The 19,538-nt window shown below is 42.9% G+C and overlaps 1 protein-coding gene across 1 annotated transcript in view; it reads right to left on the bottom strand.

The window, feature by feature from the left end:
• Positions 1-246: 246 nt before the first annotated feature.
• CUNH1orf185 (chromosome unknown C1orf185 homolog) overlaps positions 247-19,538 on the bottom strand; it is an 85,924-nt gene continuing 66,632 nt past the window's right edge. The window contains exons 2-5 of the mRNA XM_052717192.1: positions 15,109-15,214; positions 9,701-9,836; positions 5,331-5,367; positions 247-632 (exon numbers count right to left, since the gene is read on the bottom strand). Coding sequence (XP_052573152.1) covers positions 247-632; positions 5,331-5,367; positions 9,701-9,836; positions 15,109-15,214 — 665 coding nt within the window. The remainder of the gene's footprint in view (positions 633-5,330; positions 5,368-9,700; positions 9,837-15,108; positions 15,215-19,538) is intronic.

Genomic DNA, 19,538 nt, shown 5'->3' with positions numbered 1-19,538 from the left:
ACTGTCTGTAACTCCATTTCCAGGGGATGACACCCTCACACAGACATACATTCAGGCAAAACACAAATGCATGCAAAATAATAATAAATAATTAAAAATAAAAACCAGTAAGGGCTAGAATCACTTTATGGTAAAGAACAAGAAAAGCAAGATTAGTAAGGACGTGGTAAGAGGCTCAGAAGTTCACAATTCAGATTCAGCTTCCCCTGATTTCACTGGATACCAGGTTTCAAAAGAAAAAAAAAGTTATTCAATATCATACTGAAGGCTGCGTATGCCAACCTCTGCATTTGTTTGTGTAAACATTTCCTTAATGCTGTCATCTTTTTGATTGTTACAAAATGTCACATTCATTGTGTTTCCAGGCCATTCTTCTAATGAAATGGTTGACAGGTATGCCAATACCTTTTCTGCTAGAGGTTCCCCAAGTAAAGGCTCTGGGGGATGCTTGGCTTCTAGAGAATGGTCGGAAAACCAGTCATCAGCTTCTTCCACACTTTGGCTGTAACAAGATCTAGTGACTGACGTTGACAAGCTCAGTGTCACACTGCTGCCATTTGCTCCTGAGGTCATCTCAGGCAACTCACGGTCAACGGGGTCTGGAAGGCAGACTTCATCTTCAGAGTTGACGGCTGTTAAAAAAAAAAAAGTCTACTATTACATATTGACAAGTCAAGTCGTCTTTTCTTTCTTTCTTTCTTCTTCTTTTTTTTTTAAAGACAGGGTTTCTCTGTGTAACCCCAAAACTCGCTCTATAGACCAGACTGGCCTCAAACTCAGAGACTGCCTCTGCTTCTCGGGATCTGGGATTAAAGGTGTGGACCACCATGCCCGGCTTTTTCAGAATGACTATGTATTTATCTGTTTATCTATTTATTTATTTGTTTTGTTTTTTTTTTTGAGACAGGGTTTCACTGTGAAGCTCTGGCTGTCCTGGAACTAGCTCTGTAAACCAGGCTGGCCTCAAACTCAGAGATCCACCCGTGCTGGGATTATAGGTGTGCACCACCATGCCCAACAGACAAGTCTTAATTAAGAGTATTTTTAGGGCTATCATGGGTAAGACAATGCTAGAAGGGAAAACACCAAGTTACTATCATCTGTACAATATTAAATATATGATATTTAAGTATTCTAATCCAGGAAAATATTCTAATTAGGTTGGAAACCTCAGTTCTACAGTGTACCTTCAAAAAGTTCCTTAGAGCCGGGAGGTAGCACACACCTTTAATCCCAGTACTTGGGAGGCAGAGGCAGGTGGATCTCCAAGTCTGAGGTCAGCCTGGTCTACAGAATGAGTTCCAGGACAGCCAGAGCTGTTACATAGAGAAACCCTGTCATGAAAAACCAAAAAAAAAAAAAAATTCTGGTACCACTATAGAAAACCACAACCAATCAAAACTCAGAGGTGTGGAGCACAGTCCCAATGGCTACATCTATAAAACACTCCAAGACCTAAGGCTCAGGGGACATTGTGGAAAAGGGAGTGGAAAAACGATCAAAACCAGAGGATCGGGGGTTTGCTGTGAGAATGTGTCTGAAGCTGCACCCATAAAGTCTCACCAACATGACGGCCAAAGCATGAGCTGAACATGGATGACACCCATGGGCATGTCAAAGTGGATGGGGACAGCCCCCAAGGCCTCAGCCCTACATCAAGAACTATAGGAAGGCGAGGGAAGCTGGGAGCAGGAATAGGACAACCAGTTGGTTGTCCAATATCAGATGGTCAGTCCTGGAAACACAAGCAATGCTACAGGGACTGAACAGGTTGTGCTTAGGAACATCTATGGATATCCATATAAATATTTGCAGACAATAACGAAAAAAGAGGAGGTCATGGATTTGAAGGAAACTGGGGAGAGGTCCGCGGGAGAATTTGCGGAGAGGAAAGGGAAAGGAGAAATGTAATTATAAAAATGTTTTTATAAAAAGGTGTCTCGGGCCTGGAGAAATGGCTCAGTGGTTAAGAACACACATTGCTCTTGGGGAGGACTTAAGTTAGTTCCCCAGCACTCTAGTCACGTGGCTTACACCCACCTGTAACTCCAGCTCTGGGGATCTGACACCTTCTTCTGGACTCCATGGGCGACTAAACTCACTTACACCCCCCACCCCCACCATTATTCATTTATTTTTTTCAGATAGGGTTTCTCTGTGTAGTTTTGAGTGGCTTACTGGCCTTTACCTATGTAGACCATGCCGGCCTCTAACTCAGAGAGATCATCTTTTCTCTTCCAAGGTGCTAGGGTTAAAGGCATGTACCATCATGCCTGCCTTAATCTTTTTTTTTTTTTAAACTTTTATTCTTTGTGGATTTCAGGTCATGTATTTCGATCCCACTCCCTGTCCCCTTGCGTCTGCCCTCTGCCCTTGCAATGCCCACCCCCCAACAAAACCAAATTTAAAGGAAAAAAAAAACAAAAACCAAACAATACAAAGAAACAAAACAAAAACAAAAACAAACAAACAAAAAAGAAGAGTCTTGTCGTGGAAGCTGTGGTGTGGTCTGTTGAGTCACAGTTCACCCTTTAGTCTGTTCATCTTTACTGGCAAGTGTTCTTTACCACTAGTCATTGGTCTGGCTCGAGGCCTCGGGTTTCTGCTACACCACCGGTCATGGGCTCTCCCTGGGCTTCCTCTTGGATATTCTGTTGTGGTCCTGTGTCGTGGTGATCCTGCTATTTTGGATCTGTAGGTTTGTCTTAACAGTTCATAGATCTGGTGGATGTTGGGGTGGGCCGGTTCGTAGTCCTGGTTCTGGGTCTGGGTGGTAGCTGGGTTGGTCTGCTCGCTAGCTTTCCCTCATCGTCACTACCTGGATGAGCTCTCCAGCACCGCCTGGGCTAGCTCACCCCATGCAGCCTACAGCCAGGAGGGGCGGGGGAGTTCTCCTGTTCTTGGGTCCTCAGATCCGGGTCCCCCACATTCACATCACCAGAGCCAGCTCTACTGTTTTGTCCAAGGCAAGGTGCAGCACCCTCTCCCCTGATTGCTGTAGGGAGCATGGAGGGGCTTGGGGTCAGCTCTCTTACTCTTATGCCCTCGGGCCTGGCTCACCTGTGACCCTGACAACAGGGTCAGCTCTAGTACGCTGCCCAGGCAGAAAGCAGAGGCTGCTTTCTCCGCGACCCGGTGAGAGTCAGGGCTAGCTCTCCTACTCCTGTGAACCCAGGGTCAGCTCTCTCACCTGCCACAGGTGGTAATGGGTGGGTGGGGAGGGCATCTTTCCCTCACCCATGCCACCACATGGGAGATTGGGGGAGGGGGCCGGGGTCAGCTCTCCTACTCTCATGGCCTCAGTGTCGGCTCACCTGTGTCCCCGACCACAGGGTCAACTCTAGTGTGCTGCCCAGGTGAGGTGCACACCTAGAGTGAGGGGTGAGGGCCATCTTTCCCGAGTACAGGGGCAAGCTCTCCCCTGAGGGGTAGGGACAGCTTGCCTGCTGCAGTATCCAGCAAGGGGCAGGACCAGCCATCCCAGGGCCAGTGAAGGGCAGAGACGGCTCAGCACAGCATGGTTCCAATGATCCCCATGCTAACACAGTCCGTGGACATCACCACAGACCCCAGCTGCAGCAGGACCATGGACCCAGACATGGCCCTGAGCAGCAGCTCTGTCTCAGATGTCACCACAGCCCCTGTTGGTAGCACGGCCCAGCAGCCCCATGGCCCTCGGGCATCAACATGGTCCAAGGTGACTGGCCAGACCCCGGGCATCTGCAGAGGCCTTGGTGTCAATTGGAGCCATGGACACCACCCCAGATCCTGGCTTCCCCAGGGCCATGGACCCAGACATGGCCCTAGGCAGTGGCCTGTGCCCAGACATCTCCATGGCTCCAGGTGGCAGCACTGTAAATTTTTTTTTAAAGCTTAATTTTTTTTCTTAATGATTTATAGTTGAATATAGCATTATTATTTTTTTAAATCAATGAATAGAATCATTTTAAAAAAAAAAAGGCATTTGGTCCACAGTGAGTGGTAAGAATCCATGCATGGAGGCATTTCTTCTTCTTCTTTTTATTTTATTTTATTTTATTTTTTTGGTTTTTCGAGACAGAGTTTCTCTGTGTAGCTTTGCGCCTTTTCCTGGAACTCACTTGGTAGCCCAGGCTGGCCTCAAACTCACAGAGATCCACCTGGCTCTGCCTCCCGAGTGCTGGGATTAAAGACATGTGCCACCACTGCCCGGCACATTTCTTCTTTTTAAACCTTCCTTCTTCCTCCCATCCTTCTTTCCTTCCTTTCTGTCCTTATTTGTTTATTTATTTGCTTATTTATTTATTTATTTGTCTTGAGACAGAGTCTCTCTACATAAGTGTGGCTGTCCCAGAACTCCTCACTGTAGACCAGGCTGGCCTTGAACTGACAGAGATCCTCCTGCCTCTGCCTCCTGAGTCCTGGGATTAAAGGAATGTGCCACCAAGACCAGCTTTGAATTAAAAAAAGAAAGATTTATTTTGTTTTATGTGTGTGAGTGCTTGGTGTTCTTGGAGGTCAGAAGAGGGTGGCGGATCTCTTGGGGTTGAAGTTATGGAAGGTTGTGAGCTGCCATGTAGGTGTTGGGAATCAAACCCTGGTCCTCTAAAAGAGCAGCTGATTCTCTTAACTGCTGAGCCATTCTCCAGCCCCAGTAGGTATTTCTATAGAGCCTTATGGTCTACAAAGCATCTTATCATTCCAGATCTCGTTTATTATCTGAACAGTTCTTCAGGGAGTTATTGTTGGTGCCACTTCACAAACGAGCAAACCGTGACACAGAGAAACCACCCACCATCAATTAGACACAAGGTGGGTTTCAACCTAGATACTAAGTTGCATGCTTTTCCTATTAGACTCCACAGTGGACACTTTAAAATGTTTGTGGCCAGGAGTGTTGGTGCGATCCCTGCCCTTGGGAGGCCAAGGCAGATCAGAGTTGGAGACCATTGCTCCAGGCCAGCTAGGGGTAAGTAGTGAGATTCTGTCCCCAAACAAAACAAAGCCAAAAATGAAAAACAACATAAAAAAACCCAAGTAAAACCCCCCAAAACCCAAAAGTTAAGTTTTAGAAAATATCACAAAATTCCTAAAATACATTTTATAAGACTTTACATGTTAACTTTTTAATATATTAATTTTTTCACATTAAATTTAAAATTGTTAAAATACATTTTATATTCATTTCTAAAATTGCGTAGGACAAGTTTTGAGATATAAAGATATGGCATAAATATCTAAATGGCTACAAAATACCCAAGGTTTTTGTCCTTAGCCTCTTGATTCTTTAAGATTTAAGAAAATATTTGCTACACAAATACTTCTAACAATTTCTTGAAAATAAAAAGTACCTTTCATTTGTGTTGTTTCCCTTTCTCTTTTCTCCGCCTACAAAAAAAGTCATTTGCCTTTTTTAAAAACGAAGGAAATTTGTATAGCTTCTATAATATATTTATATATTTATATTAGTAAGAGATGCAATATTACAAATTTTTGATAGAAATGTTTTTTCTATAATATGTTCTTTTTTTTCCCAAAATATTTTTTTTTTTTTTTTTTTTTGGTTTTTTTTTCTGTTTTTCCGAGACAGGGTTTCTCTGTGTAGCTTTGCGCCTTTCCTGGAACTCGCTTTGGAGACCAGGCTGGCCTCGAACTCACAGAGATCCGCCTGCCTCTGCCTCCCAAGTGCTGGGATTAAAGGCGTGCGCCACCACCGCCCGGCAAAATATTTTAACAGAAAAGAAAACCAGTTATTTGAAAATCCGAGGGCTGGAGAGATGGCTTGTCGGCTAAGAGTATACACTGCACAGTATTCTTTTTCCACACCTGTGACACCTGGTCCACTCTGAGAGACTGCATCGTCCACTCACGTGGGTGAGGCTCCTGCGGGAGCTCTACCTCCTAAGGTTCCTGCCACCTCAGTGCTGTCCTTGGAGGGCCAGTCTTTGAGCTCATGACCCTCCGGGAGACGGGCCACCTCTAAATGTTGGGAGCAACTGAACTGCATCTCAATGAAACTGTTATGTGCAAAACAAAAGTGTTCTGAAAATAAAGCTTTTCAAAGAGAAAGTAAATATAACCCTTGAGCTCTATTGTTAGGCTGACTTTTGGAACATTTTATTAACAGTATGACCCAAGAAATAAAAACAGAAATTAAGCAGGGTGGTGGTGGCGGGCAGCGGCGGCGTTCGCCTTTAATCCCAGCACTCAGGAGGCAGAGGCAGGCGGATCTCTGTGAGTTGGAGGCCAGTCTGGTCTACAGAAAGAGTTCCAGGACAGCCAGGGCTACACAGGTTCGCCACCACCACCTGGCTCCACAATATATGAAGAACTCTTAATTTCAATGTTAAGGAAATAATCCAATTAGAAAATATAAGAGATTTAAAGAGCTATTTTTACTAAGAGAATAGATGATAAAGATATGAAAAGATATACCAAACACTTACTGGGAGATAAAGATTAAAACATAATATGTTGTCTTATACAGAGAGGAACATGGATCTTGCCTTGGCGTGGACTACTTCTGACTGACCTGGGAGGTGGCTGCTAAAGGCTTGGATGGCTATGGAGACTTTTTTACTCTTATTACATTTGTGTGTGTGTGTGTGTGTGTGTGTGTGTGTGTGTGTGTGTGTGTGTGTGTGTGCACTCATGTGCTTGCTTTCATGCAACTGCACACATGTAGAGGTCAGAGGACCCCTTTTCGGACTTGATTCCCTCCTTGCACTGTGTGTATCCTGGGGACAGAACTGAGGTCGTCAGACTGGGTTGCAAGCACCTTTACTCACTGAACCATCTTACTGGCTCCAAATTTCTTAGAGTAAGATAATGAAGGGGCTGGGGTGGAGCTAGTGGTAGAATGCTTGCCTAGCACGCACAAGGCACTAGCACTGCAGGTCAGGATTGAACATACACATGCTCGTGCGTACACACCTACCCCCCCCCCCCAACATGGGTTGGTCACCATAGATCACTCATCTTTTCATTAAATCTTTCTCTGTAGCATGGAGAACTTTACCTTGTTGCTACTCTGTCATCTATGTTTATACAATATTCTGAATTCTTTGTTGTGGTTTCAACAATGTTCATAGCATCTAAATTAGGGGTAAATCCCATCTCGAGAAAACACTTTGGAGAGATTCTAGGTTTGACGGAGGACTAGAAACTGCTTCAGTGTGATCAAGTGAGGAAGAACTGTGATGTGTAAACACAAAGAGTATGCCAAAAAAAGGAAGTGAGGGAAGAGCTTCACCACAAGAGGTGCTGTAGCACAGCAGTGAAGTGTGGAGAACCAGGAGGGGGAGGCATCACCTGGAAGGCCAAGCCCAACACAGCTCCACCTCCAGGCTCCCAGCAGAGGGAGGGGGAAGCAGAAGCTTCTTCCAACAGGTTATCCAGGGGGTCCTGGTGAGAAGCCACTGGCATTCCTACTCACAGGCTACATTCACAGCTCTCACAAGCCTCAAAACCAGTGACTTCTCTTGTGGGATGGGTCAGCAATGGGAAGGGATTTCCCTGACTTAAAGGGCTGAGGCTGAGTGTCATCTTTAGAGGCGACATACTGTTTAAAACTGAACTACCCTTGGGTCCTGAGAACAGAAGCTAATTATGTCAACAACTTGAATTCAATCTGTCACAGCCCCAGCCTGAAAGACGGCTGTAGGAGACAGCTGTAGAGTGTAGAAGGCACACTCTGAGAAGCCCCAAAGTGCAGGTATCTGGTAGCTCCACCACTGGTCCCTGGGGGCAGATATCATCAATATAACTTGGAAGTCAGCAGGCAAATCAACTTCTGGAGCCACCTATCTGCTGGGAGGTTGACTACTGTAGAGTCCGTGCATTTTCAAACTCCAGCTAGCACTTTTCTAGAGGACCCAGGTTCCCAAGTCAAGTGACTCAACAACCACCTGTAACTCCAGCTCCAGAGGCTAAGACCACACACATATGCGCCTGCACACAGGCAATTAAAAATCAAGATTTATTTTAATTTACAATTTTGTGTATGTGTGCCTCTCTGTATGTGTGCAGTACTCACAGGGGCCAGAGGAGGGCATTGGATCTCTGATCCTCTGCAATAGCATCTCATGTGCACCCAGCCATCTCTCCAGCCCTGCTAAGTGGATTTTGAGAAGATGAACACAAGTTTGCCTGTATGGAGCTCAGTGCTATGGATGCTTCTCCTACCTCTGATCAAACAGGCAGAAAGAAACCACTCAACTGGAACTTTCACCGTCTAGAGGGTATGAATTGGGAACTCTTGGGATGGTGGGAGACTCTGTCCAGCTCACAGACTGAGAAGGCTAAGTGTGTCCAGCAGAGGCCTGTGGTACACAGAGAAGGAACACTACTGACATGCAGACGGCCCTGACTGACATCAGACATTCGTACAGTACTGACCCCTCACCACCAGCATAAATCACGGTAAACAGAGCTCAGAGCCCAGTTTAACTGGCCCCAGCCCTAGACACATATTCAACATCATACGTCCTTGGAGAACTGTGACGACTGTGAGCAGTTCCTCTGCTTCTCTTCTAATGGTGAATGCTAAAAACACTGACAGTAGCCAGTGCTGATGTGGATGCGCCGTGAAAGAATGGTTCTCCTTCCTGGCCAGTGGGGATGCGAAATAGACACAGTTTCTCATTAAAACCACACACACAATATGATTAATAACAATTCTCTCTGGTATCTTCCCAAGTGAGCTGAAAAGTCATGCCCATACAAAAGCCTCCACAAAAGTGTTTGAAGCACCTTTGCTCATAATGGCCCAAACTTTGAAGCAAACAGGATGTCCTTCTGTGGGTGAAAGGACAAATTGAGCTGATAGTTCATTTTTCTTCTCTTTTGACTGTAGTCTATCTAGGTCTGGGATCGTTTCCTTTTTGTCTGTGTAGGCTCCATGCAAAACAGTGTTGCCAGATGGTTACTAGACAAGTGGTTGCTGAGTTCAACTTGAATTCGAGGCAGAGGCTGTGTAGCCAAGGCCTGCCGTCCTATCTGTCATCAGTCTTTATCTGAATGCCATTAGACCATCAGTTCGTTTGTTTAGCTCGGCTCTGTCATAGATTTCCATTTTTCCCTTGCCGTGCTCTACTTTGTCCTTCTGATGCTGTTTTGACACAGAACATTGTTAATTGTGGTCTGCTTTTCTCATCAGTACCACACGAGCATCTTGAAAGTAGGGGCAATCTCTTAATCTCCCCAGCAGGGGAGGGGCAAGATCTTCAAACATAATATGGATTAGTAGATCTTTACCAAATTGAATTAAATTACACTTAACTGGTTTGGTCAGGCTATCTGGTTATCTGAGATTTCTTATCTCCAAATTTCTTTTTTTCTGCTCGTCCCAAGAATGTTTTTGCATGCACGCCCCCAACCCACCATTACCTTCATCCTTCTTCTAAGCCTAATATGGAGAGTGTAGGGTTTTGTTTGTTTGTTTTTTGCTGAAAGGTATATAAAAGCACCTGGAGATAGAATATATTTTCATTTAATTTTTCTGTTCTTTTAAAAACTTTATCACCCTCCAGAATATAAAAGAAAACCAGTTTTTCTATTGTATGAACCTTTGGTTTGGATAATTTAAATTTTAGCTCCATGCTTTTGTATCTTAAACTAAAACATAATAGTGGACCTATTATTAGCCTTCTAATGGAAAGACAACATGCTGGTAACATGGTCTAGGGATCTCCAAGGAGTCCGCTTTAAAACAAGACACTACCTGTGGTTGAGGTTGGACAGCATGAAAGTTTCGGGAAATGAAAACACACTGAGAATGAGATTTAATCTTCGGTTTGGATGGTCTTTGCTTCAGCTTTTCATCAGTTAATTTAACTTGGGAACCTTGAAATATTTCCCTGGAAAACATTGTACAGAAAATATTATTAAACAGGAATCAGATTTTATGATTATATATGCCAATTAAGATAATCATCTCTAACACTTATACACGGGAGTTTGAAGTCAGCATGTTGCAGACCTTTAAAAGTAGCCATCCAGCCTCCTAGACTGAGCAGTTACTGGGTTCTTTTTTTTTTGGTTTTTCGAGACAGGGTTTCTCTGTGTAGCTTTGCACCTTTCCTGGATCTCGCCCTGTAGCCCAGGCTGGCCTCAAACCCACAGAGATCCACCTGGCTCTGCCTCCCGAGTGCTGGGATTAAAGGCATGTGCCACCACCACCCGGCAAGCTACTGGGTTCTTAAACTTTCTTTTGGAAGACAACAATTGTTGGACTAGTGAGACCCTAACCTGTGAGCCATTCTAACAAATCCCATATATATATACACACACACACATATATACACATACGTACATACACATATACACACATACATACATATATACACATACATATACACACATATACATATATAATGTATATTATAAACCCCCACATATATGTACATATATACATACATATATATACACATTATTATATATAGTATATAATATATAATATACATATATATTTATTCTATCAGTTCTGTTTCTCTTGATAAGCCTGACTAGTAACAATATTTTAAAAAATGATGTCAGACAATGAATATTATTGAATGATACAAAGAAAGGAGTTGTCAAGCCACAAAAAGACACAGAGAAGAGCTGGACATAGTGACTCACACCGGTCATCCAGAGCCTGGGAGGCTGAGGCAGGAGGATTGTCGTGAGGTTAAGATCAACCTGTGCCACCTAGTGAGTTTCAAGCCGGTTAGGCTACATAGTTAAGCCCTGTCTAAGAAAAAGTCTGAGAAGGCTACAGTCTGTATGATTTGACATCTGATTGCAACTCTATGAACCCACTCTGGAAAAGACTGAATTTCTGAGGCCTGGGAAGACAAGTGGGCGCCTGGGGTTAGGGAGGGGGAGGGGCGGATAGATGAAGCACAGAGGAATTTTAGGGCAATGACAAAACTCTGGCTGATACTGTAACTGTATGTGCAAGTCACTCTACAACTGAAAACCGTGGAATGTACATGAAGAGGAAATCCTCATGTCAGACGGACGTTAACAGCCTGTTAACATAAGTTCTTCAGTTTTAACTCCCCCCAAACAATAAGAATGGGGCCATCTATTTTTCCAGCGGTACTAGGAAGTTTCCAAGTTAGTTCTAGAGATCATCATATTGGATTCCTTCATAAGATATGAACAATTAAGACCCAGTCACTCGGGGCTGGAGAGATGGCTCAGCAGTTAAGAGCACTAGCTGTTCTTCCAGAGGTCCTGAGTTCAATTCCCAGCAACCACATGGTGGCTCACAACCATCTATAATGAGATCCAGTTCCCTCTTCCGGCCTGCAGGCAGTAATGAGATCTGATGCCCTCTTCTGGCTTGCAGGCATACACGCAGACAGAACACTGTATACATAACAAATAAATAAATCTTTAAAAAAGGGGGGGTCTGGAGAGATGACTCAGGGGTTAAGAGCACTGGCTACTCCTTCAGAGGTCCTGAGTTCAATTCCCAGAAACCATATGGTGGCTCACAGCCATCTATAATGAGATCCAGTTCCCTCTTCCGGCCTGCAGGCAGAACACAGTATACATAATAAATAAATAAATCATAAAAAAATAAAGAAAAAAAAAAAGATCCAGTCACTCATTGAATTCAATCCACTGAACAGGTATTTAACCTATATGTCAGAAATGTTGAGTGTCAAACATTTAAGAGTGTGCTGGGGGCAGGGCCTGTAACCGTCACCTTCATGGCCTGTTACGTAGCTTATGTACCAATAAGGAAGATAGACACTACAAGAAGATGAAAAATTATGGCTGTGGGAAGTGCCATTGAGGAAAGTTACCGGGTGCTGTGTGTGAGTTTGTACAAAGGGAATCAACCTGGCTAGGGAGGTCAGTGAAGGATTTCCCGAGGAAAGGGTGATTGGACTAGGCTGCTAAAGAGCAAGCCTAGTGGTTAGGTCAAATCTGGTAGAAAGGGAGAGATGTAGAAGAGATGTTATTCTAGGCAGATGAAATATCAAACACAAAGCTATGAGGGCCGGAGTTCTACCATGTAGGAGAAACACAAAAAACAAGACAGAAAATAGAGTGAGGTGCGTGCAGGGGCAGATCACGTGGGGCCTGAAAAGACAGGCCACTTGGGTTTCTCTTCAAACCGATGGGAAGTCCTTTGAAAAACAGTGGGCATGGGAGAGAAGAAGCGAGTGATCTGATGAGATTTGCATGTGGAAAACGTATGGCTGAAGTGTGGAGAAGACATGAACCTGACATTGAAGGCAGGGTCAGCTATAAACCCAGGTACAGCTGACCGTGTGGAGGATCAGGAAGTCATGGAGGGTGCAGTGGCGGCTGACAGAATGAAATGGATGTGAGCCATTTACAAGGGGAAAAAAACTGAACTTGGCGATAGTTCAAGTGTGTTAGGGTGGGAAACAAGAGGGACCTGTCAGGTGTGTCTTCTGCTTTGAGAAGAAAAGCATCTCTCCTTTGACTTGTTATGGTTTGCATCTGAAATGTCACCCACAAACTCATGCTTTGATGACGCTGCTTGGGAGAGGCTGAGGGACATTTAGGAAGTGGAGCTTGATAACTTTCTACTTTCTGGCCCACAGATGCCACACACTCCTGCATCTGTGAATGTGGCCGTGCCTTTCCCACCGTGACAGGCTGAAATCTCCTGAAACCATGAGCCAAAATAAGCCACTCTTCCCTTAAGTTATTGTGTCAAGTATTTCAGCCACTGTGATACAAAAGCACCTAATACAATTCTATGTGCGTCTCCAGCTTCTGTCCCCTTTATTAGTTTTCTAAATACAGACACACATACACACTCCTCTTGAAAGAGACATCTATACTTTTCTTAATTTTCTCACATATTGTCCTCAAGGATCAACCTCGGAACCTATCATTGCACTAACATTTCATCAAGGTTACCAATGACCTCCACCTCCCGAAATCAAAGAGTCACTTTTTTGTCCTCATCATCCTCAGCTTCAGGATTTCAGTATAACTGGCTCATACCTCCTTCTTGTAATATTTTTAAATTTCTACTCCCTTGACTATCCACCCTCTGGGTTCTTCTTAGATACTGATTTTCTCTACTTAGTTGCATTGTTTCCAAATGCAGGTAGTGTGAAGGGCACAGCCAAAGGTCATCTTCCTTCCTTCCTTCCTTCCTTCCTTCCTTCCTTCCTTCCTTCCTTCCTTCCTTCCTTTCTTCCTTCCTTCCTTCCTTCCTTCTTTCCTTCCTTCTTTCCTTCCTTCCTTTCTTCTTTTTCATGACAGGGTTTCTCTGTGTAACCACCCTGGCTGTCCTGGAACTCGCTCTGTAGGCTAGGTTGGCCTTAGACTCACAGAGATCTGCCTGTCTCTGTCTCCCGAGTGCTGGTCTAAAGGTGTGCTCCATGGCCCAGCTACCATAAGTCATTTTTCAAAAACCCCTCAGTGGTTGGTCTCATCCAATTCTATGGCTTTGGAATCTCTAATACCTAATCTTCTATTGTGGCTTCTCAGTTTCTACCAGCACACCCAATTGCAACACAGTATTCCCGTTCTGGACTGTAAATAGGCTTTTAAACTCACGTTGAACACACAACTCTTAGTTTATCACACACCCCCACACACAGATCCCCTTTATGATAATTTCTCCATCCCAGAAAATGGCACGACCCACTCAGCTGCCTGAGACAAAATCCCAGGTATCAGCCTTCACACTGCTGCCTCACTCCTCTTCCTCCTCACTTCACTCATTCTATCAAGTCCCAACTCCACCTGGGAAACACATCTCAGGTCCAAACCCTTCTTTTGTCTCCTCTAGTCGTATTAGTTCAAAACAGCCTCAGCTCTCACAGATGAAAGCTAGGCTGCTCATTTGCTACTCTTTCGTTGCTCCAGCCAGTTCCAGGCTCTACAGAGGAACGTCGTTTGAAAATATAAGCCAGAACTGTCATATCTTGTTATTAAGAATGCATGTTCGTTTTTATCAGCAGTCTCTTAAAAAGCAATCATGTGCTGGGCATTGTTGGCACACATCTTTAATCCCAGCACTTGGGAGTCAGAGGCAGGTGGATCTCTGTGAGTTCGAAGCCAGCCTGGTCTACATGTGCTATTATGTGCTAAGCCATCTTGTTGGCCCTTAGGAAATTTTGCACAAGGCGTATTTAATAAATCTTTGAACTCAAGTCTCAGATTAAACACAAACTCCTTGTACAGGTCCCCCTGGTGCACCTTTTATGTTTGCTCATTTCTCTGTCTCCTGTCCAGTCTAGGAAACAAGAACCTTTCTGTCTTGTTCACAGCTGCATCCTAATTCCAACAACAATGGAAGACAGTTAACAGATATTTCCTTTATTATTTATGTTTTATTGTGCATTCACGAAATATTTGTTGTAACAATGAACAAATGAATACTTTCTGACTTGTGCATGGCACAGAGACAGTTGCTGAGGTAAGATCACTAGGAGAAAATGTGGGAAGATGATCTTACTATATATATATATATATATATATATATATATATATATATATTTGGTTTTTCGAGACAGGGTTTCTCTGTAGCTTTGGAGCCTGTCCTGGACTAGCTCTGTAGACCAGGCTGGCCTCGAACTCACAAAGATCCACCTGCCTCTGCCTCCCGAGTGCTGGGATTACAGGCGTGAGCCACCACTGCCTGGCTTATATTTTTTAAATACCAGAATGCAAATTCTGAGCTGAGTAAATAAGTAGAAACACAAAATTTTAGAGTTGAAAAGAAGGCTTCTGTAGTAATCTTTTGTGTTTTTCTGGAGGGAGAGCATTTTCAGACCACATCAGAGCATTCTGTCAGTTCTCTTGGCTCCTAAAGAAAGGGGGTCTTGCCCTTCAGTCATGTTCTAACCTCCAAACTGGTAGGTTCTCCCCTAATTTCTAGCTTTAGATTATAATCAGAACCAAGTCTTTCAGTAAGTAAAATAGGACTTGTTAATCCCTCAAATTTTTTCAGAGCACAAAGATTGCTGTTATATTGCTCCAATCCTTCTATCAGGCTATTTAATGCACGCAGTCTTTTCCAACCACAGGGTCTCCAACTAAACCCCAGATTGTAGAATCAATTCCATTATAATGATTTAAATTTAATAGTTGTGGAAAGAGCCCTTCATTGAGTTTTCAGGTAAACTTTCTAATAAACCTTACCTTCGTTTGCAAATCAGGAACCACAAAGCAGATGCCAAAGCAAAGAAACCAATTCCCAGACTAATGGCACCAGCAGCCAGAAAATAGATTAAGTAATTAATAAAACCTGTACAAATAAATGATAAAAGATCATTTCATGCACATGTCTCAGTTCATTAGGTAAATAAGTGAGGTGATATTTACAATGATATAACACATGTTATATTAAGACTGACCAAGGAATCAGAGAGCCGGAATTCTAGTCCTATACAATCCAAATAAACGGGAGGACCCAGAGTTAGAGAACAGCATGGGATGCATCATGGATGGAATTGGGAAAGCATGCAGGGATCTCACTTAAGAGATGGCACAGTCGGAGCCCATGCCACAGAAGTAGCTGAGCCAAAGCTGGACAGCAATTGACACAGTGTTCTGATTTTTTCTATTCTCTTTGCTAGCAAACATCTCCCAGCATCTCATAAGGCAGCTCACCACCATCTGTAACTAGCTACGAGGGTCCCATGCATCTTGCCTCCAAAGATACCTGTATCACCTGCACATATCCACATCTAGGCGAAAAAGAAACAGAAACCTTTAAACATCTTATTTCTTTTAGGGCTGGGCATGGTGGTACATGCCTTTAACCCCAGAACCCAGGAAGCAGAGACAGGACAATAGCTGTGAGTTCGAGGCCAGTCTGGTTTACATAGTGAGTTCCAGGACAGCCAGGGTTATACAGAGAAACCCTGTCTCTAAAATAAAATAAAATAAATAATTTAAATTTTACATGTATTTATTTAGTGATGGGATCTCAAAGAATAAATTAAAATAAAAAATGAAAAGGAAATAGTTTTAATGTGCTGAAAATGAAGATAACACTAGGAACTTAAGAGAAAATGGCGAAATGCCCAATAATCATGTAAAAACTTTACTAATTATAAGTGTAGTATACATTAAACCACAAATAAAATGCTATGAAGACTACACCCAATATATAATGTGGAAAATGAAAAAGATTAAATTTAAACTGTTGACAAGGGAACAGGAATCTGAAAGTCTCATTCACTGACAGAGGGAATACAATTTGGGAGAAGCTCTTGGAAACTGACTGCTTTTATTAAGCTGAATAGATGCACACTTTACAATTCAGCAGTTCAACCAATGAGAACACACACAGCTCAGGTCCACATACACGTTAATGAAATCTGTAGCAGAGTCTTTAGAGTAGGGTGATTTGAGGTAGCCCAACATTTGGGAAATATGTATTGTGTATTGAGACTTCAGAAAACTCAGCACTCAATACTTAAGCAATACATCAAATTTATGATGGCCATTATCTGTGGGTGAACAAGAGAAATACAAACTGACTTTTTAATGTTCCATTCTTCAAATGATACACAGCTAATATGACAAAAATGTTCATTTAGGAGATTGTGTGGGTGTTTGTTACTGTCCTTTTTTTTCTATTTCATTCTTTTGACTTTTCTCTACTATTTAAACATTGTAAAAAATAGAATGTTCTAAATTTTGAAACAAAAAGAATATTTACGTAAGGAAAAATGTCAATGGGCTGTTATTGGGCACAGGCTTCTAGAAACTTTTCTACATTATCACATTCCTTCCAGGGGTAGAGTACTTCCTTAATGTAAGTAAGGTCCTGGGGGTTATCTCCAGCAATAGAAAAAAACTGAGACTCAGGGAAAGAGGAACAAAATCGACAAGTTTATATTAATCTTATAGCCAAGTGAAAAATTTGAAGCACAAATTAATCTATTAAAAACGAAGAACACAATTACAGACACAGCAGAAGTGGGAATAAGAAAATGCTATCAATAATGAACACTAATAAATTTAAAGATTATTAAAATGATGAATACCTAAAAAAATAAATTTCTAAAAAGTGAATCAAGACGTGAAGAACCTCCTATGCTGACCGCGCTCCAACAGTGAACGTTCCTAAGACCTGCGGGAGTTTCTGATCGAAACGCGGCTAGCACCAGCCCCACAAAGAGACACAGTACCAGAAGGGCGAGGATTCTTTGTACGCTCAGGGAAAGGCGTCATGACCAGAAGCCGAGTGGCTACGATGGACAGACTAAGACTATTTTCCACAAAAAAAGGTTAAAACTGCACGGAAGATTGTGCTGAGGCCTTAGTGTGCTGAGCCGGACTGCAGGTCTACGAGGGCACTGGCGAGCAAAGAGATGCGAACGTTGTGAACCCGAGGCTAAGAGAAAGTAATTTGGTTCTAAGCTGATTTTGTTAGGAAGACAATAAAATCATGAGCTTTTACTCAAAATAAGAAGAAAGGGGATAAAAAAAGAAAAGTAACAGAAAATCCAAGGGAACACAAATTCGTTACATTGAATCAGCAGTTACAAATTTCCCCCAAAGTAATTGGTGGTCCCCAAAAGGTTACAATTTCTACTTGTATACCCATGATGCTAGCATTTCTTATCTTATACAAGTTCTTCCAGAGAACAGAGAGTCATTGCTGGCTGTTCCTCCAAACACATTTTCTTCTTTGTGGGCAAAACGCTAGACTGTCTCAGCTTCCCATACCATCAGATGAAGCAATGCGACCGAGTTCTGACCAATGGAATCTGAGGGCAATGATGTCATAAAAACCTTCTGTAGCTCTTTCTTCCCACCTGTGGGGGACAGAGGTGATCCCCAAGGGAACTGTGGAAGTCACAGGTTGATAGCCCCTCCATCAGTCTACTGGATCTGACTGACATCATAGAAAATTCAGCCTCACAAGATCTCATATTCTTTGCAAGGGCATGTTCTATATTCTCTAATATAGAATAGAAAGAAACACTTGAAAACCAGTAAAACTTGGAAATGATGCATTTTGAAACAATATATGGGCAACAAGAAATCTCAAGGAGACAGAGAAAAAAATTTAATGAGTATAATGAAAATATGATGGTGGTGGCTCAGGCCTTTAATCCCATCACTCAGGAGGCAGAGGCAGGTGAGTCTCTGTAAATTTGGCGTCAGCCTTGTCTACAACGAGTATTCCAGTACAACCAGGGATGTTACACAGAGAAACCCTGTCTCCAAAAATCAAAAACAAAAACAAAAATAAAAAGTATATTTCACAGGGGAAAAAAATTAAAGTTTTATTCTCAGTGAATTACAGAACTAGAGTCCATAGTCTAATAGCTCATGTGAGAGATGCTCTAAAGATAAACCATTATTTCTCTTGTGATTTCTGCTTTGCCTGTTTTTGTTTGTTCGTTTGTTTGTTTTCTTCCTTTTTTTTTTCAAGACAGAGTTTCTCTGTAACAGCCCTGGATATCCTGGAACTTGCTTTGTAGACCAGGCTGACCTCAAACACAAAGATGTGCCTGCCTCTGCCCTCCAGAATGCTGGGATTAAAGTCGTGCACCATCACTGCCCGGCTTTCTTTGCTTGTGTGTGTGTATGTGTTTTAATTCATTTTTTATTTGCATTCGTGTTTTGCCTCCATGTATGTTTGTGTAAGGGTGTCAGATCTTGGAGTTACAGACAGTTGTGAGGTGCCATGTGGGTGCTGGGAATTGAACCCAGGTTCTCTGGAAGAGCAGTCGATGCTCTTAACCACTGAGCCGTCTCTCCAGCTCTCTTTGCCTGTTAAGTGAACGAACTCAAATGAATTACATAGGCACTCAGTGAACTCCTTCTGCTATTCCCTGTGGATAGTCTAAACCTCCTCTTTTTTGATAGTGTTCAATGCCATCTACTTACTATTACTCGTTTTAGAACTTTTATCTCGTGCTCTCACATTATGCATCTCCTTTCCCATCTGAAAATGCTATCATCCTTTTCTCTTCTTTTCTTTTTGAGATAGTGTCTCACTGTGAAACTCTAGTTGGCCTGGAACCAGGCAGGTCTCGAAATCAGAGATTCACTTGCCTTGGACTCCAGAGTGCTGAGACTAAAGGTGCTTGCCATCACGACTGGTAGAAATATTTTTTAAAGATTACGTGAATATGTGTGGGCCAGAATTTACACATGTGTACTGTGTAGGAAGGTGCCAACAAGCCAGAAGAGGGTATCAGATTTCCCTGGAGCTGGAGTTACAGGTTGTGAGCCACAGGGTGTGGGCGCTGTGAACCAAATCCAGGTCCTCCTGCCAGAGCAGCAAGTGCCCTCACCTCTGAGTATCTCTCCAGACCCCCAATTCCATAAACCTTATAGTTACATTGACTGGATAAAAACTTACCTCATATTACACAAGGAGATATCTGAGCCTTCCCTCTTAAAATTACTCTTCAATAACTTGGGACAACTTCTGCATGAATTTACATGAGTTTTATTGGGGATGCATTTTTCCAGTTCACCAAATTATTCCTCAATAGAGTTCTTCATGAGGAATGAGGAAAAAAAATGTTTTTGATCAAGAAGAATGTGTTGGCTGGACATGATGGTTCAGGCCTTTAGTCCCAGTATTTGGGAGGCAGTCT

Source organism: Peromyscus californicus, unplaced genomic scaffold (assembly GCF_007827085.1).
Source record: "Peromyscus californicus insignis strain IS unplaced genomic scaffold, ASM782708v3 Scaffold_5__1_contigs__length_169319896, whole genome shotgun sequence".
Lineage (NCBI taxonomy): Eukaryota > Metazoa > Chordata > Mammalia > Rodentia > Cricetidae > Peromyscus > Peromyscus californicus.
The sequence above is the reverse complement of the archived record's forward strand: the minus strand, read 5'-3'. Positions and strand labels throughout refer to the sequence as shown.